General features: G+C 38.5%; 1 protein-coding gene across 3 annotated transcripts in view; it reads left to right on the top strand.

Annotated features, from left to right (window-relative positions):
• Positions 1-21,811, top strand: part of celf5 (CUGBP Elav-like family member 5) — a 66,244-nt gene that overhangs the window by 39,455 nt on the left and 4,978 nt on the right. For all 3 annotated transcript variants that reach the window (XR_001924017.2, XR_004221849.1, NM_001097170.1), the window contains 10 exon segments: positions 337-385; positions 4,598-4,726; positions 5,791-5,870; positions 5,998-6,144; positions 8,968-9,112; positions 9,873-10,019; positions 10,117-10,182; positions 20,058-20,135; positions 20,593-20,736; positions 21,516-21,688. Coding sequence is in view for 1 of the 3 variants with exons in the window: in NM_001097170.1 (NP_001090639.1) it covers positions 337-385; positions 4,598-4,726; positions 5,791-5,870; positions 5,998-6,144; positions 8,968-9,112; positions 9,873-10,019; positions 10,117-10,182; positions 20,058-20,135; positions 20,593-20,736; positions 21,516-21,643 (1,113 nt within the window). In the remaining 2 variants the exon portion in view is untranslated.

Here is a 21,811-nt window from a genome sequence, read left to right as displayed (position 1 = left end):
CTATATGGCAGCTATACAGCCATGACTTGACTACAAAGAACACAATGTTATAACTTTTGGAACACTTGCAAGATAATTTGATTGGTTGCACTATACCCAAAAAAGTTGTGTTACAGCAGCGAAAGAAGATGTGTTACCTGTTTATCTATGATCCTAGGATTCAGAATTTTACATTAAAAACGATCTACTTTTTATTGCAAACACTTAGAGACATACTTAACATACTTTTTCTCTGTCTGCCATGTGCTGTTGTACAAAGAAACATGTCTGTGCATAGGGATCATGGTAAAAGGGCTGGATGAGAGAAATTCATCCGCCGTGTTCTCTGGTTTTTAGATGGCACGTCCCATCCAGGTGAAGCCGGCAGACAGCGAGAGCCGAGGGGGTATGTATCCTGTACATCTGCCCAGCCTCACTGTATACTGTGTTCAACTGCTAAGATCCTTGGCTCTACTCACTGCAAAGTCGAGGAAGGCTTGGGTTAGCATTTATCGTTTCATATGAATGTAGCATATCCACCATCTACATATAAACTTTCATTATATGGTGTCTGTCTTTTCCTTGTGCTCGGAGTACATTTATTGTTAGGGTGTACTCATCATTTACAATACAGTGTATTCCCGATTGGTGTAAAGATACTCATCATCTTTACACTACAACGCATGTTCATTAAAACTACCACTACCCCATGTCCACTCTCAGTGTCTCAAAAGCAATGATACATCAAATGCCATCATTTCAGGGTATGGCCAGACTCCAACAAAATTCTTCAAATTGAATACATTTAAAATAGAAATCGATATTCTAAAATTATATTACACATATCACAGCTTTTCTGTGTCCCTATTCCATTTTTTGACAATCTGGGATATAGTTTTAATTAAATACAAATAGCTGGCCAAATCCCAGTTCCAAATTTGGTGCATCCTTGCTAAAAACTTGGTGTTACTGTGCATTTTGGTATGTATCATTGGTCACAAGGCATTATGTTTCTTATTAATGGACAGACATTAGCTTGTTGTCACTCTGCACGTGCATAGTGTGTGCTTTTGGTGTAATGATATTCAACATCATTGCGCAGCAGCTTGTGTTCATTATTAGGATGTACATAGCCTTTGCCATTGTACAGAGCAGAAGTCTGCATTATTAGTTGACTGGATCCATGATATTGAGCAGTCATGTTCATTCATATATGATCATCTGGTTAGATTGTAAAGTTTTGTAACTGGGCACTTCAACCGATTATATTGATGTGTACTTGTGTGTCATTCTGTTTGTATTTGTGTTGCCAAGTGTACATATGGATTGTGATAACTTTTTATAGTTAAACAGTTATGGGAATTTTTTATATATCTAATTTTGGTAAGTTTCTTTATTATATAGATACGTACACAAACTGCTTAAATTAACAACATATATTTAATGTGAGGGGGTACCCCTGCAAGATATATTTCTCAAAAAAAGTATTCTTCCTCAGAGGTGGCCTGAGACAGTGATATAATAGGCTACATACAATGCCTCCCCTACCAGCTTGAGGAAGTGGCTGTCGATTTCAACCCTTTTTGCTCCGGGCTTAAAAGAGAGATGACATAAATGCAATAAGGCTCAAGGCTCAGAACAAACCAATTAAAATAGATGGGGGAGATTTTTTGATGCAGAAAAAAATGAAATTCAGGAAGCATTGTTTTGTTTTCTACAGAGAATGCAATCTGTGCAGCACCTCAGGCACCAAAAATCTGCTTGTAAACTCTGTGGGGTATGGATTCAGCGTGCCTGAAAAAATCAGCCTTCGGCGCCATGTAAAATTAGGAGCACTCGATAAAAATATATACGCAAACATTGTTTTGAGCAGATTTTATTTAGGCTGTCTCCCGTAGGTCTGAGAGTTGGTAGTTTAAGGCCACATATCCAGCTGGAATGCTGTCAGTCTAGGGAAGACACATTCTCCAGAGGTCTCAGAGAAGTTCTGAGATGTATTTTGAGAAACACTAGTCTTGCAGGGATACCTTCACTTAAGAAATAATAAAGTATGTATTATCAGTGCAGAGATACTAATCCCTATTGTGCAGAACTGCATGTTCCAATTAAAGCGTACTGCCATTATATAAATCAGCATGTTCATCTTGCATGTATACACACTCAAATAATGGTTGTATAGGATGTGAGAGGCCAGAGGAAACACACAATTTTGTCTAATCTGTATGCTTGTTTTTTGTTTGTTTTTTAATCCTGTTACCGTGATTATATATCATATATAATTATCATAAGATAATATTAAAGCAGAGGTGAATAGGAGCAAGTTAAAGAATTACAAAATGCATTTTATCAATGGCCTGCCCTTTTTGGCTTATCACCAATGCAGAGTAGCCTGCTTATTAACAGGGTTCAGATACTTAACCAAGCAATATGTTTATTGGAGATAATCACTTGACAGCATTATTAACTAGAGTCATTGTGCACATTAGTACAACTGTGCAACATGGAATTCCATGGGAGTTTTTATATACTTCTAATCACTATGCATTGTTTCGATGAATCTCCATGTTTAACACTGTCTCCCTTACATTTTTGGCAGCAGTTATCCCAAAAAACCTCCCTGCAGTATCCATCCCACAGCCATGGCACACCGCGTGCCGGCACAGTCTGCAACCATGGAAACCAGATGCAGCTTCCAGCTTCAGACTCAATTTTCATGGTTGCTGGACAGCATGTTAAATTGCCAATCAGAGGGTGAAGAGAAAGAAGCTGTTGCAGGGGGAGATGGGGAGTGTGCAACAGAGCGTGCAAGATGGGAGGGGGAGGATGCTCTGTGCAGGGTGTGGGGCATCATCAGCTGTGTGCAGTGTGTCAGTGCTGTATAATGGAATGCTTAGAGGGTCACTGACATGTTTTTAATTGCATGCGTCTGTCACTTTGGTTGTTTACACATGCATGTCTTCCCTGTATAACTCCATTCTGTTCTATATATGTGTGTATCATCGCACACGGGCAAAGCATACATACTAGTACCACATGCCACTACATCTGTAAATGTCTTTTAATGAATGTGGGTTACATGTGCCATTTCAAACGACAAATGTATTTGTTTTTATCGATGCATTTATATATTTTTTCATTATCACATTTTGGGGTTTAGCTGTCACAGCAAGTGTGAATATTCTTTAAAGAGTAATATGCACCCGGTTGAATTCATCAAACAAAATATGTTTTTGAAATTTGCTTTGGAGTAGTAACCAAAACGAGAAATATGAGCAATAAGCACTGGCTTAAGTGTAGCAAAGTTGTCAATATATTGTCAGATGCTGAATTACTATATCCTGAACAAAACAGCAGCTAATCATCCAGTGCATAGGCCCAAAATAGTTCACTTTCCAATTAAACTACCTGATCAGTCATGACTCAAATGCACTAGGAAAAAAAATCTCTTGTGATCCACAGCCAGCAACATTTCATAGTTCCTCTTGTAACCCTGTGGAATTAGCATTTAACTGATTGGCCTAACACACTAGTGCAGGGGTGGGCAAACTACGGCCTGTGGGCCACATCCGGCCTGTCAGCCCTTTCAATCTGGCCCGCTGTCTCCGGCCCCCTTAAAAGAATGATGGGCCCTGATTGGTTGCGCCCCGTGCGTGCGCACAGCGTCAGCACGCACGGGGCGCAACCATATAAAAGAATGCACTGGGGAGCCAGAAAGTTGCAATATGGCAACTCTCACTTTTCTGTGAGTTATATGTTACCTCAATTTCAAGAAAGGTAGTCTATAAAAGGGTATACTGCCCTTCAATTTCTAGATAACTATATCTGAAAAAATATGCTTGGCATAAGTATGTTTGGAACGGAAATTTCTAAGGGCTCTGGCACACGGGGAGATTAGTCGCCCGCGACAAAACTCCCTGTTCGCGGGCGACTAATCTCCCCGGATTGCCATCCCACCGGCGAAAATGTAAATATGCCATCCCACCGGCGATTTACATTTTCACTGGTGGGATGGCATTTGGGGGAGATTAGTCGCCCGAGACACAGGAGATTTGTCGCGGGCGACTAATCTCCCCGTGTGCCAGAGCCCTAAGTGTCATGGTAGGGCAGGGAATAAGTCCTGTGAAAGTGTGCAAGATTGTAAAAATAAAGTTCTTTAAAGAAAGAAATGTACATGAGAGACATGAATATCAGTGAGTGCCTGTTAAAGTAGAATGTTTTCATGAGGGTTTTAGATAAAGTTATAGACAGGATTCCAATAGGCAGAGGTACGTTTCTTTTAAAAAAACAGTGTGCAAGAGCGCACAGATAGAGTTCTTTAAAGAAGGAGGTGTGCATTAGCTCACTGGTAAAGTCCATTTAAGGATAACCTGCTGACAAGTTTTGCATTCAGATGTTAATCTGCCACTATGCACTTCATTTTCCCATGATTTAATAAACCATGGACTAGACATATGTATGTATTGGCTAATAGTCAGTAGTGTCAAATTCAGCTCAATTCTGGTGTTATGAATTGCTCCTATTATACACATTCTGTAGTGTGGAGCCCTTCTAAACTTCTAGAATGTAATAAAGTTAAATTATATTGCACAGTTGATCTTACCTCATTCTTGGGCTACAGGTGATCGCAAGCTATTTGTGGGGATGCTTAGCAAACAGCAATCTGAAGAGGAAGTGACCAGCATGTTCCAGGCTTTCGGGTCAATCGAGGAATGTTCTGTACTACGAGGTCCTGATGGGAGCAGCAAGGGTGAGGCAAAAAACCAACTGCTGCAATTTGCATATAATATTTAAATATCCACTACAAAGACAACAATACTAGGTACTGTACTGTGATGCAGTGGAAAGCACACCAGCATACCGTAGATTAGAGAAAATAAAATTCGCTCCATGGTTAAGCATTAAGCAGGTTGGTTAAACAATTGAAATACTGCAATCAGATAAAATCCACAGAACAGTTTTATTTGAATGAGACTTTCTGTTTAATCCCTTGCAACTATACTCCATTTGCTGCAAAATACCCAGTATCCTTGGAATGTTTTCTCTTTTAGAAAAAGGGTACAGAGCAAAGTGAGATTTGCCACTTGACCTGTATCAGAAAAAGGTATTATTATTAACATTATTATTAACATTTATTTATAAAGCGCCAACATATTCCGCAGCGCTGTACAATAAGTGGGTTTCATACATTGGACATACAGAGTAACATATAAAGCAATCAATAACCGATACAAGAGGTGAAGAGAGCCCTGCCCAAAAGAGCTTACAATCTACAAGTATTAAGCTGGCCATACACGTGGCGATCTAACGATGTTTCGTGCGACCACCGGTCGCAAGAAACATCGTCAGATCCGCCACACACAGTCAGGGCTGAAACAGCAGATAAGGAGGTAGAAACAATAGGATTTCTACCTCCTTCTGCCGATTCAGCCCTGACGGCAGATTTTGGTCAGGTGCCTTCTATGGTGCCCGATCAAAATTTTCTAACCTGGCCGATCGGCGAGTCGTCCGATATCAGCAGCTTCCTGCGATATCGGTCGACTCGCCGACATGCCATACACGCACCGAATATCGTACAAAACAAGATTTCGTACGATAGTATCGGTGCGTGTATGGCCAGCTTTAGTCTGTGTTATGCTGGGACTTCTGGTTCTGTAGTAGTTGGATATCAAAAGCTGCTTATTCCCCTAGTATTTGCTGATTTCGTCTTTGACACAGATATAAAATAACTATTGAGTTGAGGGGGCTAAGAAGTTACGTTTGTATACTATGTTTTCTCACTTCTCTGCCTTCTATATACTTTATTTGTTTTAGGATGCGCTTTTGTCAAGTTCTCATCACATGCAGAGGCTCAAGCAGCAATACAAGCACTCCATGGAAGTCAGACCATGCCTGTGAGTGTAACTTTTTTACTTGTTTTATGTCTTCGATATTCTGTTTTATAATAACAAGTTAATAGAAACCATTAAGAACTTACAAACTGTAAATTCTATGTTTGCCCCATTTTCTTCTCTACCCAAGGGGGCTTCATCCAGCCTGGTTGTCAAGTTTGCTGACACAGACAAGGAAAGAACGCTGCGACGTATGCAACAAATGGTTGGTCAGCTGGGAATCTTTACACCCTCCTTGGCACTTCCCATTAGTCCATACAGTGCATATGCACAAGCAGTGAGTATACTTGCCTACTAAAGCCCCCAGTAAAAACAAGACAGCCAAATAAAAGGACCAGTAAATAAAATGATACCATTGTATATTGTAGACTTTCTGTTTCTGAGAAGACATATAACTCTGAAATCACATAATCAATAAAGATAGGTAGAAAAAGAGAATAAAGGGAGATAGAAATAAGGGGAGAAAAATTGCATATTACAAGAATTGCAAGCTGGATATGAAAAAATGTATGTGGTCTCGGGAACCATCAAAGGAAAGAAAAATCTGTGCAAAATGGGGATTTGAAACATTTTAAACAGAGAATTTGTTAAGAATACTGAAGAAGCTGAGAAAGTGGAATGACTAAGCTTATAGCAGCTGTAATGCACATACCTTAGAATTAAGAGTGATAGAATAGATAATGGGCACAGATACAGTTAAGACGATGCAAAGATAGAGGGTGAAAACAGGAAATATTTTTCAGGGCAGCATAAGAAACAGGAAATTAAACTAGAAGAAACTCTGTGAAGACAGACTACATTGGGAATGGGGCATGGTGGAATTGGATACAGAAAATTGGTCTAAAATGTAATGGAGATAGAGGCATACAGCAGAGCAGGAACAAGGGGTAGGCAGCAGAGGCACTTGTCTAGGGTCCAGTCATTTTGGGTAAAGAGGGAAGCTCAATTACAGAAAACCTTCATTGTGGTTTATTGCAGGTTTATTATCAAATTAACTATCAATAATGATGCCACACATCTTCACAAAAATTAATTTTACTTCATACATGGCACTTAAAACCACTCCCTTTGCAGTCTGTATGCGCTTTACCCCATAAATTCACCTGCAGATAACCATCTCTCTCATATTATCTAGTCTAGCCAGCATCTTTACAGAATCAGTTCTATTGCATCCATGGCTCTTAAAACCATTCACTTTGGGTCTTGTCTCGCTTCATCCATTGGATATACTTACATCTGAACACACCTCTCATAGTAATAATCTTGTGACCAGCAAAGTTCCAATTGTCTGATGGTTATCCTGTCACATGACAGCATGCAGGGGTAGGCCTAAGCTTCTAGCAAAGTAGAGAAGAATAGATGGATTGCAGCCAATATGGGCTGATAGCTGGGCACACTGGTCAGCACAAGACTGCAGTACATATTCAGTGGCTCATTGTTAGACTAGTGCTTTATCTCTTATCACCCTTCTTGAGATGACTGGTCTGTGGCTACCAGACAAGTGGTAATGGTGTGATGTGGGGGTGCAGATTGCTACACTTGCCTTGGTTACCAAAGCTTCTTTGCCCAACTCTGGAGTACAGTAGGAATTGTAAAGGATGGATTTGTAAACTGGAAGATGTGCTTGGGAACTGTGTGATATGATAACAAATAGTTGTTATTAAGTAGCCATAAGGCATTTTCCATAAGTTTTATTATAGTATAAGTAGTATTGTTATAGTTTCTTGGTCTATGACCATAGTATTGTCTCTATTCTGCCTATTATATTAAATTATGCAGAAAATGTTCCAGGCAGTTAATAGTTTACAGACAGATTTGAATAACTTGAAAAACTAGGCAGCAAACTGGCAAATATAGGGTTTTGCACTTAGGTAGAAATAACATGAATACTAGTTATATTAGCATTTAAGCCTCTGTAATTGTAAAGAATTTGAAGATTTTTGTGGATAACACATTTTAACTCAAGACCAGAATCTGCCAGTGGCTACTAATATTAAACAAATGAAGTAAAGAAATGTTTTCTGTAAAGAGAGATGATGTTGAGACAGGGTAAGAGGAAAATGGGAACTGAAATGACACAAAAGCAAATGTGAAAATCGTTATAGGATATGGTGCTGCTTTTAGAGGGGAGAAATTAAATTTTGTGATGGAGCTGTGAATTTGCAAGGTTATTTTTAGATTAGGAATATTGGAGACAGACTCTGCTGTTTTAAAGGAAAGAAGTAAAGGGAAGAAGCGTTTTTAGTAGCTAATACTCAAAACACGTGACCACAGAAAAAAAAAGGAGCATGGTCCATCACTTGTTCCTCCAGGCAGATAATGAGCAACTGAGAGCTAGTGAGATATTGTCCTCTGGATTTGTTTGTGTTTACTGCCCCCTAGTGTGTTTTTATCATAATATTTATAGGATCAACGCTAACATTAGAGATGAAGATCATATATAAATGCATTTACGGTTAGAAATCATGTTGGCTATATGAAGAGAAACTCTAGCCAAAATGCAATATAGGAAGACAGATCAATAAGGAGAGATGATAAATACAGTAGATGATACATAGATAGATAGATAGATAGATTCATTTTTGCTTTAGAACTTGGCTTTTTAAACATAACTCCATTTTCCTAGCTTTCATTTGCATGTTTAAGTTTATTGTTTGTTTCTCTATTTTTTGGCTAAGGCTATGGTTCACACAGGAACTTTTTGTTGAGTTTAATTATATCAGAAATATTGCCCAAACTAAGAACAACAACCCCATTTGGAATGACACAAGCCAAAGTGAACACAACTGCTTATGTTTCAGAAGACATTGGCAGCTTATTCTGCCTGACAAAGGAAACTTCAGGCAACTTCGGAAAACCGAAGCAACACATATGCCATCCTGCTCCTGCTGGCGATTTACATTCTTGTCGATGGGATGGCATGCCGGAGAGATTAGTTGCCCGCAATAGAATATCTTTTATGCTGTGTATAGTAATACTATACATATTGTTCATTTGTCTGTACGTAAAAGGAATACATACATAAATGCATATAAGAATATATGGGAACCTTTGTCCTTGCTGTTACTTTCAGTACCTTCATTTTCTTTTCTTTGGCCAGCTCATGCAACAGCAGACAACAGTACTGTCCACTTCACATGGCAGCTACTTGAGTCCTAGTGTGGCATTTCCGTCCTGCCACATTCAGCAGATTGGAGCAGTCAATTTGAATGGGCTCCCGGCTGCACCCATTACTCCAGCATCAGGTGAGTTGTGTTGCCATATTAGTTAAACTGACCCAAAAGGTCCCCAACCTTTCTTCCTTGTGAACCACAGTCAAATGTAAAAAGACTTGGAGAGCAACACAAGCATCATAAAAGTTTATGGGGGTGCGAAATAAGGGCTAAGATTGGCTATTAGGTAGCCTCTACGTACACTATCAGCTTACTGGAGGCTTTATTTGGTAGTAAATCTTGTTTTTATTCAACCAAAACCTGCCACCAAGTAAGAATTCAAAAATAATACCTGCTATAACTACCTGCTTTGGGGACACTGAGAGCAACATCCAAGGGGTTGGTGAGCAACATGTTGCTTACGAGCCACTGGTTGGGGATCACTGAATTAGACCATTATTTAATTATGGCACCTACTGCTATCAACCTGCCAAACTAAAGTTACTTTCTAAGTAACTGGGAGGAGTTCAGTTGCTTAGCAACATTGTAATTAACTTTGTACGACTGGGAGCTGCTGAGTGACTGAGGAACACTAGGGGAGATGTTTAATAACATGGTTGCATAATAATATTGCATAGAGTTGCTTAGTAACTGGGAGGAGTAGTGTTGCTAAGCAACACTGAAGTAGATTAGTAGCATGAGGATGCATTGAGTTTCTTTTTAACTGGGAGGAGTTTAGTTGGTAGGTAGCCATATAGATGGTTGCTTAGGAACTATGAGCAGCTGTTTCTTGATAATGCCAGGTTTTATACTAATTACTCTTTTTGACTTTTTATTTTCTCTTTCCCCAAAGGACTACATTCTCCCCCTGTCATTGGTACTGCAGCTGTTCCTGGCCTGGTCGCCCCATTAACCAATGGTTTTCCTGGACTTGTACCTTTTCCCAGCAGTCACCCTGCTCTGGATACTATATACACTAACAGTATTGTGCCATATCCTGGTGAGCAAAGGCATAATGCACATAATAAAAAAACAGTGGAATTATGTACTTGGCATAATGTTTAAAATAATCTTCAAAATATTGTATTTTTATGCAGCCCAGAGTCCTGCTCTGACGGTGGAGAGTTTGCACCCATCATTTACAGGGGTACAGCAGTATTCAGGTAACTCCCTTCCTAAGATGTAGGAATTTCCAAATGCTTTTTTAGCTGCAAGAATGCATGGGTGGCATTGTGGCATTCTGTAGGCACAATTATATCATGATATATTGATTATATAATTGTCATGGCAGTTCATATGGACATTGCATACTCACAAGCATTAATAAGCAGCTGCTCCTCCTTTTTTACCTAAAATAATGTGGCTGAAATTGGAGTGTCACTGCCAATATTGCATATTTCCATATTTCAATAAAATAAGAGTAAGATTGTAGACACTAAGTGCTCCAGGAGACTGCTCATGAAATTTAGGTCTTAGCTTATTGCCAAAAAGACCTAGTCTGCATCTTTTCAGTCAGCTGGTTAAGGGAGGTGCCGGTTTATAAACCTGAACAGGCCCAGGAGCAAGGAAAACGAGGCACTGAAAGGAGGCAATTAGCTAAGCATGTCAGGGCCATGAGGAGGACATAGGGGAGCAACCAGCAGCCTGGCAAGACACAGGGATTTCGAAAGGCAATAATGTTAGTCCAATGAGGCATGTAGACATTTCAAATGCAAAGATACCGAATCAGAAGTAAAGAGGAATGTCATAATTGAAACAGAGTATGTGATGTGTCATGAGAGTAATACATTTATAGTTAATTAGAGAACATGGATTGTGAACTGTAAAAGCAGGAGCAGGCTGTGCGAGCTTTGATGGTGGGGGTTATTTTGTAACAGCTATAAATGAAGGGGAATGCAATGCCACGCTGATGCTAAAGGCTGCTGTTTTAATGTCAAGCAGATAATAGGGGAAGGCGCATGTAATGTCATGCAAGTAATAACAGGCTGGGTGTGTATTATTCTCCTTTATTTATAAATCTCTGCATGGCACAGTGGGATTACAAGCAATGATTTGTAAAACAAGAGTGTCACTGCACACTTTTTGTGTGTACAATGTTTGTGAGCTGTTGGGGTTTAGGGGTCTGGAAAAATGAAGGCCACTGTTTGAATACAAAGCTTGATGTTTGTTTGGTGGGTGGATAGGGCCCCTCTACAAAAGGAGGTGCAGGGAATAGTAACTGATCTAGAGTTAAATAGCTGTTAGTTTGACATGATTTCATAATATATCAGCTCATAGTTGGACTTCCCATTGCATTAATCTATGATAAGTTTCTGTTAGAACTTTAGCTTTCTCTACCCCATTTACTTACCCAGGAAAATAAGAATCAGAAAAGTCACATGTGCTCCAAGGCATCCTCCCAAAAATGGGGATATTTGCTTTTTAATAGTACTGCAGTTTGCCACCATGTGGATTTTGCCATTTAAGACATTTATAAGATGCTAACGCTGATGAAAGCCAAGCCAAAAGCTGAATTTACACACGGTATTCTGAAAGTGGTACTGATGGGGCCAGAAATGTATTAAATGCATAAGAAACAACATATGTGTATTCCCTGCCCCTATGTATTATTAATTATCATATATTTTGTCAGCAAATCTATTTTAAATGCAATGGCTTTCATGACTTTTTAATTTTGAAAAAAGTAAACATTGGCGGCCAACTTATTTGAAAAGGGTCCAGATTAAGTGTGGGTTCAGATTTATAACCCAAGAGTTGGTTAAAATTCATTATGAATCTCTTTTTAAATGCTGCAACAGAAGGAGAACATTTAATTGAAGTATACATTATGGTTGCACACTCAAAAGCATAGCAAGCCATTTTTGGGTCTCGACCCCTGCCTTTTCAGCATAATAAAAAAATATGGTGCCATGTATAGGTTATGTTGCCAACATGTGGACATGTATGTCATGCACCCATGAAGGCAAGAACAGAATCGTTTTTAAAGAACAGGCTTGCCGACTAGGAAAACCAGGTTAACAACTGGGGTCACAGGAGCTTGCCTTACTAATCAGCAGAAACCCCGATTTTTTGAGTTGGTAACTGTCTAATTTCTGGCACTCAGGGTCAAAATGTACGCTGTGCCTGTTGACACTGACTGCAGTGGTAAACCTAACGGTAGCTCCATGATTGCGCACTTGCACCAAATTTGCAAGAAGAGGTGGGTCAGGTGCATTGAATACAAGTGCAACTATGTGGAAGTGCAAGGAGTGGCTTTGGACAAAAGTACCTTTAATGAATGGTGCCAATTTGTGCAAAAACCACCCTTTTATAACTGTGATTATAAATGAGCCGTACAGAGATGCCCACAGAGCAGCAATTTAGGTAGAAGGAGTGAGGGGATAGATGATTAAGTGATAGACTTCTTATGATAAATTAGATTATTAAGCTACACCGAGCATGAAATAAAAGAAAGAGGAATCCGTTTTAAATCAGATTACTACAGAGGGGTATGTCTAGAGAAAGGCAGTGGTAGCTTGTAATTCTAATGTATGAAAACTGTATTTATTTGAACACTGTTTTAAAGGAGTAGCTAACTTTTATAAAACCAGTGAAATTCTCAGAGAATAAGAACTGGTGTTTTGTGTTTTTTTTAATTTGTAGCTTTTTTTCAGCAGTTCTCCAGTTTGGTGTTTTAGCAGCAATCTGGTTGCTGAGGTAAATTTAACCCAGGCAGTGGTTTGAATTAGAGACTGGAATATGAATAGGAAAAAGATAAGTAAGAGGTAACAATTTTAATAGTTTTTAGGCCACCTGGGTCAATTACCCCCATTTGAAGGCAGTAAACCAGGATAGGAGGCATATAATTCAGAGACTATAACAAAACATTAACCAGCCAGGTCTTTCTTCAACAGTAATCCCTGTAAAGAAAAAACGGTATGAGTTTAGAATGCCATTCTTCTTTAAGATACCACCAAGAGCAAAAGAAGCCCTAATCATTATAGAAATCCCCTGCCTCAAGACAAGAGTACTTGGGGAAAGGGACTTCAGTGTCTACCACAGGGCAAGGCGGTAGGTAAGTGCACTGCTCTCTAACATGCACATCTGAATGACATGCAAGTTACAGAGCAGGTAGGGATTGGGAAAAAGGGATCACTGCAGGTCTGATTGGACAGTGGCAGTAACTGGACCACAGAGTTAAAATTTCTTAAAAATTAATATAATGTGTGAGACATGGTCACTTGTTACTGTTGGTCAAATATATGGAGAAAGTGAAGTAATCACTACTTATACGGTATATTAATTGCTATTCGTTCTCTAGCCATATTAGATGAGGAACCATTTGAGACATTAAAACAGGTTCATTACATGTTTAGGAGAAGGACAAGACAGAGTCATTACTACTGGTTCATTAGATGTATGAGGCACAGAACATGAGGTACAAATGGTTCATGTGAGGTATAAGAGACAAAGCTGCAGAAGTTATTATCGGTTCACTAGATATATGGGACATGGAGCAGGAGTTACAACTGATTCATTAAATGCATAGGAAATAGAATCAGAGTTAATGTTTCTTTAGAAATATGGTACACTAAGGAATAGTTACTATTGATCCATTAAATATTTAGGAGACAGAACTAAGGCCATTACTAGTTTATTAGAAGCATGGGACACAGAGGATATATTCCTATTGGTTCATTAGATGTATATAAGAGAACTGGAGTGTTGGCTTATTAACAGCACTTGCTATCATGCAGGAGATATTGCTCATGCATTACAGCAGGAAAGGCAATTCCTTAGCCTGCTAATTACTGTTTCATCATTCATGATAGGAAACAGTACTGTCTCTACTTTCACCCCAACAGCTGTTTAATGCAAAAGGGTTTCAGTGTATGAAAAATGTTACTCGATACTACATCTTTTAAAAGGAAAAAAGCATTTGTTTGCATACACATTAATGATTTGAATCACTGCTATTGTCTTTGCTTAGTAAAATCAATAGTAGCAGTGAGCCCCAAGGGTGTATTTGTTACATATATCAGCTTTCATAAAGAGAATAATGTTTTTTGGAAATTGTATATTTTCAGCATTCTTTAAATTTTTAATACATTCAATGGGATCTTCACCTAGTACACATGTGATGCCATGTTTCCAAGCAACATTTGCCTGATAGGCTAGTGCATGTGTGCTTTTAGGCAACTGCCATAAAATTATAGGGGCTTATTTTTAAGCATTTTGTCCCACCTCCTGAGCTGTTATTTTGCACAGCCAACAAAACATTCCCCCTGAAATGTTATTCTGCGGTAGACATAGATTTAATATGTAATATGTCTTCAATGTTTTGTTCTGCAGCTCCCTAATTTTCATTGTAAACTATTATTTGAATTAATAATTGAACCAAAAATATAAAAATATAAAAAGTAATATAAAAATACTAATAACAATTAAATGTTGTTTTAGAATAAATCTGTCATCTTCAAGCTTGTCATGTTGTGAGTTGTGAAGTGCCAATTAACATTGGAATTATATTTATTATCAACACATATTTATAAAGTGCCAACATATTCCACTGTGCTGTACAATAGAACAGTATAGACATTAAACATCAAATTACACCCGAGTACTGACAAATAGGGGAAGAGCACCCTATTCATTAGAGCTTACAAGATAAAAGGAGAAGATCATTTGTATTAGCAAAGTAACTGTGAAGTGAAAACTATCAATTATTTTCGCACAAGTTCATCAGGAAGAGAAGCAGCTTCTTTTTAAGTTGCAATATAGAACATTAGAGTATTTTATAGTAATACCATCATTATGTGCTGGCTTGATGGGCATATTCATTTCGCAGCCTGCAGAGAAGTAAATGAAGCAATAATATTAACATCATATTAATAAATATTAATGTAGGGTTCACTACTGCTTTCCTTCAGTACATTGCTAATTGTGTTTGGCTTAATCTCCTTTTCAAATTTCAGTTGCTCCTTGCTTGGAAACATCAGCTTACATGGCAAATTAGTAATAATAATTTAGTGTCCCTGTTTTATATTTCCAGGCATTTTGAGTAACTTTTCTGTGCCTTTTTTTTGTCTTTTTGTATTGAAGAGGTGCCATGTGATATAGCACAGAAAAGTGCAATATTTGTTCTTTCTCTTCTGCTGCATTAAGCTGGCCATACACGCATCAATGTTATTGTACGAAACAAGGTTTAGTAAGATATTCGGTGTATGTATGGTGGATTGATGAGGCGACCGTTATCGCTAAAGCCTTGGATATTGGCCGTCTCAGTGATCGGGCGGGACATAGTTACATAGTTACATAGTTACATAGGGTTGAAAAAAGACCAGTGTCCATCAAGTTCAACCCATCCAAGTAAACCCAGCACACCTAACCCACACCTACCAATCTATACACTCACATACATAAACTATAAATACAACCACTAGTACTAACTGTAGATATTAGTATCACAATAGCCTTGGATATTCTGATTGATCAAGAACTCATCCAGGCCCCTCTTAAAGGCATTAACAGAATCTGCCATTACCACATCACTAGGAAGAGCATTCCACAACCTCACTGCCCTCACCGTGAAAAACCCCCTACGCTGCTTCAAATGGAAGCTCTGTTCCTCTAATCTAAAGGGGTGACCTCTGGTGCGTTGATTGTTTTTATGGGAAAAAAGAACATCCCCCAACTGCCTATAATCCCCTCTAATGTACTTGTACAGAGTAATCATGTCCCCTCGCAAGCGCCTCTTTTCCAGAGAAAACAACCTCAACCTCGACAGTCTAACCTCATAGTTTAAATCTTCCATCCCCTTTACCAGTTTAGTTGCACGTCTCTGCACTCTCTCCAGCTCATTAATATCCCTCTTAAGGACTGGAGCCCAAAACTGCACTGCATACTCAAGGTGAGGCCTTACCAGGGACCTATAAAGGGGCAAAATTATGTTCTCATCCCTTGAGTCAATGCCCTTTTTTATACAAGACAGCACTTTATTTGCTTTAGTAGCCACAGAATGACACTACCTGGAATTAGACAACTTGTTATCAACAAAAACCCCTAGATCCTTCTCCATTAAGGAAACCCCCAACACACTACCATTCAGTAGATAGTTTGCGTTTATATTATTTCTACCAAAGTGCATAACTTTGCACTTATCAACATTGAACCTCATTTTCCAGTTTGCTGCCCAGTTTTCTAATTTTGTCAAATCGCTCTGCAAAGCAAAGGGACAGAAAATTTTAATAACCTGTTTCCAGTATGCATCTATATGCCATTCTATATAGAAATCACTTAAATTGTTGCTGTAGTTAAACTACAGTCCCAGCTTTCATCTAATTTCTTCTAGTGGTCTATGGGAAATGAATTTGTTATCAGGGCTGTAAGTTATGCATCCCTCTATCCCTGTTGTCTTCGTCCTACTAATTAACTTGTAATCAATATTATAACTAGGGCCTTAGAAATCTATTGACCTTAAGATTTAATGTAGGTCTCTAGGGATCATGTCAAAGATTTGTACTGGTTTAATATTTTTCTTCTGTACAATTAATTTCCTGTTCTTTCACTGTATCTTATTTATAACTACAAAAATAGCACCCTCTTGCCTAAACAGCAAGAGGAGCAACACAGATGGGCAGATAATGAAAGTCATCAGTCAGTAAGCACTGTAGCCTAATTCACCAGGCTAATTTGAAGGATGCCTGGAGCAGGGGGTCATTGATGTGACAAATGGCTGGTTGCTTTTGGTTGAGAGACAGGGCTGTACATGTATCTGATTGGAAAATAATAGGTTATACTTGGCTCTGATCTCCTGGTTGTTGTGAAGTTCCTAGGGAAAGAAGGAGCTATGCTTCACAAGCGTCTTGTTCCTGAGGGAGAAAAGTGTCTGTCAGAAGCCACTTCCCACTTACTTGAATGGGACACATGCTGGCTATGACAAGCCTTACTTCTCTCAGAGAGGTATTACTTGGGAACATTGACTTGGTGAACTGAACTAGCAATGGGCAGTGTTTTCATCACCCTAGTTCTCCCTGAGAGTAATGTGAAGACACAAACATTAGTGGCGCTGAAGGAAACAGGGCTATGTGACTGGAGGTCTGTAGTATGGATGCGGGCCTCTAAGAGATTTTAATGCTTCCCAGTATGCTCAAGATCTTCATAGATCTCTTTGTATGACCTCCTTTTTGCTATAATCCTGTGGATAAGTGGCCCACTGATGTCAAATATTGGACAATACTATTCTTGTAAATCTAGTAAGGTAAGTATTGCGGATGTTATATTATACTAGAACAAAGGCCCACAAGGACCTACCCATCTGTCAGATAGGAGTTAGGTTCTACAGAGATTTCTGATCATGGCCTGGTTGGAGCTGGTGCTCTGTTGCATAGCAAGTTTGCAGCCACCTTTAATATGCAACATGTATAAAATATGCCTAAAGGCTGAACTACACAATAGGCTGGATAATCTTATCTGTTCCGCAAAAGTATAAATCTGATCCCATGAAGTCAGATAGTTTCTTGTTTTCATGAGTCCACATCCAACAGGCAACCCATTTCAACAAAATCCATCCAGTTTTATCGTAGGATGAAAATGCAGCATTCCCTTTCAACAAAGTTCACAAAACATGCCCTTTTTTCCATTCTGTACCTTGCCTTATTTTAGTAAATGAAAATGAAGCACTTCAGAGATTTGCAGCTGTGCAAAAATGTGTATTCTTTAAAAGATTTAGAAGGTGGTTAACCCTAATAAAATTCAGTCCGTTCACTTAAAATGAATATAGTTGCTGTCGAGATGTTCAGTGCTTACTTGTGAGAAAAGCCAAGGTCCTTTGCAAGGTTTATTGCTTTGAATACTTCTCTTTCTTTAACAAGGTCACAGAAAGGTTCTTCGTGATTATCTATTACTCTACCATCTAACAAATACCAACAATACACTTCCGTTAATATACCATGAGATTGCATTCTGGAGCAATTTTGTATTTCCCCAGGCGTAACATGCTGCTTGTTATATTTTGTATACAATGCATCATTTGTTCTTTTGTCAGTTCCTGTCACAACAATGTCCATCCACAGTTTAAATATATGTATAAACAGCCATGCAGTTGTTAAACTGAGCCATAAATGATGTCATGCAGGCTACAAATATAACATATAGTTTTTATTTGGGCTTTCTAAACATACAGGATTGTTAAGAAAATAGTCCTATTGCAAAAAAATGCTACATTCAACCTAATTATGGCAAAAATCTGGTTCAAAAAAAGTACAATTAATAGTCTTTAAAAGAATAATTTTGTGTGTTTTTAGGATGAATGCACACAGTTATTCTGCATGCTTCAAAGCTGCCTGCAAATGACCTCTGCTTAAACACAGTGCTGCTCAGATGAATAGAACATGGTCATTTGTACTTTCCATTTATTTATGAAAACCTTAGGTACATATGTGGGTGGCACTGTTAACACAACTTTTTAAGGAAGGCAATTTTCCCCAAAAATAATCTTTTTAAAGCTGCCTGTGATTGCATATAAATCTAGAGAGTGATTTATAGTTGCCTGTACTGCTTCTTAGAACCATAAAAGACGCTTGTAAAATTGTTTCTTGTTGATTATAGAGAATGCAGTGAAACAATATTAAACCTTAGGAATAATTTCAAAAGACAAGAACTTCATGGCACTTTTGCATTGGGTCAGATTTATTTAAGGGCTCAATAGAGCTGAAGCCTTAGGCCCTCTTTTTGTAGAGTTCAGGTGCTATATTAATCTTAATCTTACCTGTTTTCTTTTTTTAATAAATGGGCCCTTGCCCAGGGACAAACATCAAACCTTTTATCTGCTTTTGACTCCATTCCCCCAAGATGGCAGAACCTCATTTTAATTAAATGGAATTATTATTTATTTGTTTTGTGAAGAAATTGTTCTCATCTCAAAATAAAAAAAGAGCGTGGAGTTTATTGATCTGGAAAGGAGATACTGTAGGGTAACAAAGAATAATTGTTGAAAAAGTTCTAATTAATATTAAATATGAATTTGGAATATTTCACTTAGTAGGGTTATTCTGTATAGCTTCATATATACAATCCTCTCCAGCACTAGCATAAGAAATATGTGTGTACTAAGATTGGTGAAGGTAATTCACCTAATGGGGAAACACAAGTAAAAGTAAAAAAAGCAGCTGCTTTAAATGATTGAGTTCCCTTGCACACATCTACCACCATATGTAATATATGGCACTAAGTTTGCTCGGGCGCAGTTACCCATAGCAACCAATAAGATGTTTGCTTTCAGACATGTTTGCAGCTTATTGGTTGATATAGCTGACTGAGCAATAGAAAACTTTTAACTTTATTTTATTTTTCCATATGTAAGACCACTCCTTGCCATAACTAAATAAACTGACTTTTTACAGTATTTGCTCTCCTACTCACCTGCTTTAGGTTAGTGCTTCCAAATATTAATTTGAGGTGGCTGCAGGGGCACACCTTTGAGTTCTTTGAGAACAACTTATAGAGGAGCAATTCACTAAATGATGAATACGCTAGAATGTTTAGCTTCTGGTGGGTAAAAGGTAGAAGCAATTAAATTTTTTAACCTGCCCGATTGAAATCTGGCCAATTTTAGGCCAGATATCGGTCGGGCATGCCCCTCGTTCCTGCCCCTACACGGGCCAATAAGCTGCTGAATCGGTCTACGACCGATATCGGCAGCTACAATTGGGCCGTGTATGGCCAGCTTTAGGTAGAAGTCTCAACCAGGAGAGCATTACCTGGTGTAATTTACAAAGTACAAAGCTTTATTTGTGGTCATGTAAAACAACAACTATAGTGTATTTATTGTCATGTATAATATTCAGACAAATGTTTGGTGGCAAGTTTTGTATATTTTTAGGTGAGAACTGTGGCAGTCTTATTTTTATTTTCAGCTCCAGGGCCACTGGACCCTTAATGAGGCCCTGGGAAAGGGACAGTCTAAAGCAGACAAACCTGTCTGTAATATTATGCATATTCTAAAGATTGTATTGCTTTGACTCACAATGGAATTTTACTGTATTTTCTTTTCTACCAGCAATTTATCCAACTGCAGCCCTTACTCCAGTGACACACAGCACCCCACAACCACCTCCCATCCTGCAGCAACGGGAAGGTAAGACCTATAAAGAAACCGCTAGATATAGCTTTACTAAAACCTCACAGCTACTGAATAGCTACATATCCAAAAAGCTCATTATGGAATATTAGGAATTTGTGGCTCAACAGTAGCTGAATAGACATACATTAGTATCCATAGCTTTAGGACAGTATTGACCTGCTTATCTTGAAGACTAACTACAAAACTTGGTTTAATGGAGAAGAGTCATTTAAACAAAAAAACCCAAACAAACCAGGACAACAGAGATGGGCATATAAACACATATGTCTAAATTCTTAGTTTATAGACATAGCATTAATACGGCCATTCACAATTTATATAATCTGTTTAAGCTTTATGACTTTTTTGTGGAATTGGAATTATTAGGACTTGATTAGGTGCAGAGTGATAGCAATACCAATAGTGTTACGTGAAGCAGACATTCCTCTGACGGACTCTTTTTATTCCACAGGGCCAGAGGGCTGTAACCTTTTCATTTATCACCTGCCCCAGGAGTTTGGGGACAACGAATTGACACAAATGTTCCTGCCTTTTGGAAATATAATCTCCTCCAAGGTGTTTATGGACCGAGCAACAAATCAGAGCAAGTGTTTTGGTAAGTCCTAGAGACCTGTATCCTTCGAAGATAAATAGAAAGGATTTTGGATGTACCCATTTTACCTGCTAGTTAACACAAGACAGGGGGAAAAACTATATATGGAAAATATGTTATTATGCAGATTTTGCAAATTAGAAATTATTCCCAATAGTACTTTGTCTATTTAAGAAGGGAAATACATTACATTCAAATCTTATTTATAAAAAAAATGTGAAGCTTTTATAACATATTAAGGGTAGCTAGGGCTAAAACACTCTTTTAATCCTTTCAATAAGAAGAGGGCGAGATGTCCTTTCCCTGTGATTTTCATGTGAAAACATACACTGGCAGTGATAATCACAGGTCCAGTGCTTCCTGTGGCACCTCCCATTGTTTTCATCTCCTTCACAATAAGGCATTTTGGATCGCAAAGTTACAGGGATCAGAACATCTAGAGTGCTATAGTCCTATGACCTGAAGACTGGTTTCCTTCTACAGAGTGACAGACTGAGGAAACTCTGAAATTTGCTAAGCTGACAAGGTCACCCATTTTATCTTGGGACACAAATAAAATAAGAGCCTCGGGGATGTAATCACATTCAGTTTATCTCTGCAAGTTAATTGTTCCTGTTTAAGGGCAAGGTCTGGCCACCTGAGTATTTTCCATTTGCCCAGAATGTGCTAATTATCTTTTAACATTTATTTGACATTTTATATTATGTTCCCTCTTGCTTTGAACCCTCACCTTTCTCATTGAGATTGTCTTAGTGTCATCTCTTTTTAATTATTCCCCTTAGGTTTTGTCAGTTTTGATAATCCATCCAGTGCTCAAACAGCCATTCAAGCCATGAATGGCTTCCAGATAGGCATGAAGAGGCTGAAAGTCCAGCTAAAGAGGCCTAAGGACACAACCCAACCATACTGACCATCTGCACCCCATGGGTCCAAGGGGCCCAATCCAGTCATACAGGTATGCTTTAATTTCAGAGGAGGGTTGCTGAATTAAGAGAAGCATATTCGTGGGGTATTGCAAAAATATGCTGCCATATCTTCAAAAATTTATATTTTACAGAAAATACCATTCCCATTTAAA

Source organism: Xenopus tropicalis, chromosome 1 (genome assembly GCF_000004195.4).
Source record: "Xenopus tropicalis strain Nigerian chromosome 1, UCB_Xtro_10.0, whole genome shotgun sequence".
In the NCBI taxonomy this organism is placed as follows: Eukaryota; Metazoa; Chordata; class Amphibia; order Anura; family Pipidae; genus Xenopus; species Xenopus tropicalis.
Note: the sequence above shows the minus strand (reverse complement) of the source record. Positions and strands in the feature narration are given on the sequence as shown.